This window comes from Sinocyclocheilus grahami, unplaced genomic scaffold (genome assembly GCF_001515645.1).
Source record: "Sinocyclocheilus grahami isolate Dianchi unplaced genomic scaffold, SAMN03320097.WGS_v1.1 scaffold1177.1, whole genome shotgun sequence".
NCBI classification, from domain to species: domain Eukaryota; kingdom Metazoa; phylum Chordata; class Actinopteri; order Cypriniformes; family Cyprinidae; genus Sinocyclocheilus; species Sinocyclocheilus grahami.
In genome coordinates, this window is record NW_015506356.1 from 27,021 (window position 1) to 27,592 (window position 572).

Consider the following 572-nt stretch of genomic DNA (forward strand, 5'->3'; position numbering starts at 1 on the left):
ATTACTGTTTTTACTGTATTTTTGATCAAATAAATGCAGACTTGGCGAAAATTAAAAAAAAATTTTTTTTTTTAATCTTACTGACCCCAAACTTTTGAATGGTAGTCTATGTAAATGTATTAAATGTATGATAAAAATGTCTTTATATGATAATATTTTTGTATATTATAATTAAACTCACAGCCTACAAACACCACAGCTCCTGTGAGGGTCAATCTTTGGGAAAAGCAGATCACGTTGGTGCCCGTGTTGCCCAATGCTGGCTGGTTGGTTACTGTGATGGCATACGTTCTTCTGCTCAATCGTGTGGCGTTCATTTTCTGATGCCCGTACACGATTTCTTTGAAATCTTCCTTCTCCTTAACAATACAGCAGAAGCTCATGTTACTGCCCACAGGAACCATTTTATCTTGGGGAAACATATAAGACTCGGACTTCACAGGAATATCCGACCCTAGAGACAAAAGGATGAGATTTCACAAGTTCAGTGTATGGTTTAAATAATGACTTAAATGTTTCTTAGAAGAGGAAGTATTTTCTAGTGCATCCAAAGAAACAGATTATGTCCTTAC

The 572-nt window shown here is 35.7% G+C and overlaps 1 protein-coding gene across 1 annotated transcript in view; it reads right to left on the reverse strand.

Annotated features, from left to right (window-relative positions):
• LOC107567645 (leukemia inhibitory factor receptor-like) overlaps positions 1–572 on the reverse strand; it is a 24,552-nt gene that overhangs the window by 12,501 nt on the left and 11,479 nt on the right. The window contains exon 4 of the mRNA XM_016253355.1: positions 182–454. Within this exon, the coding sequence (XP_016108841.1) occupies positions 182–454 (273 nt within the window). The remainder of the gene's footprint in view (positions 1–181; positions 455–572) is intronic.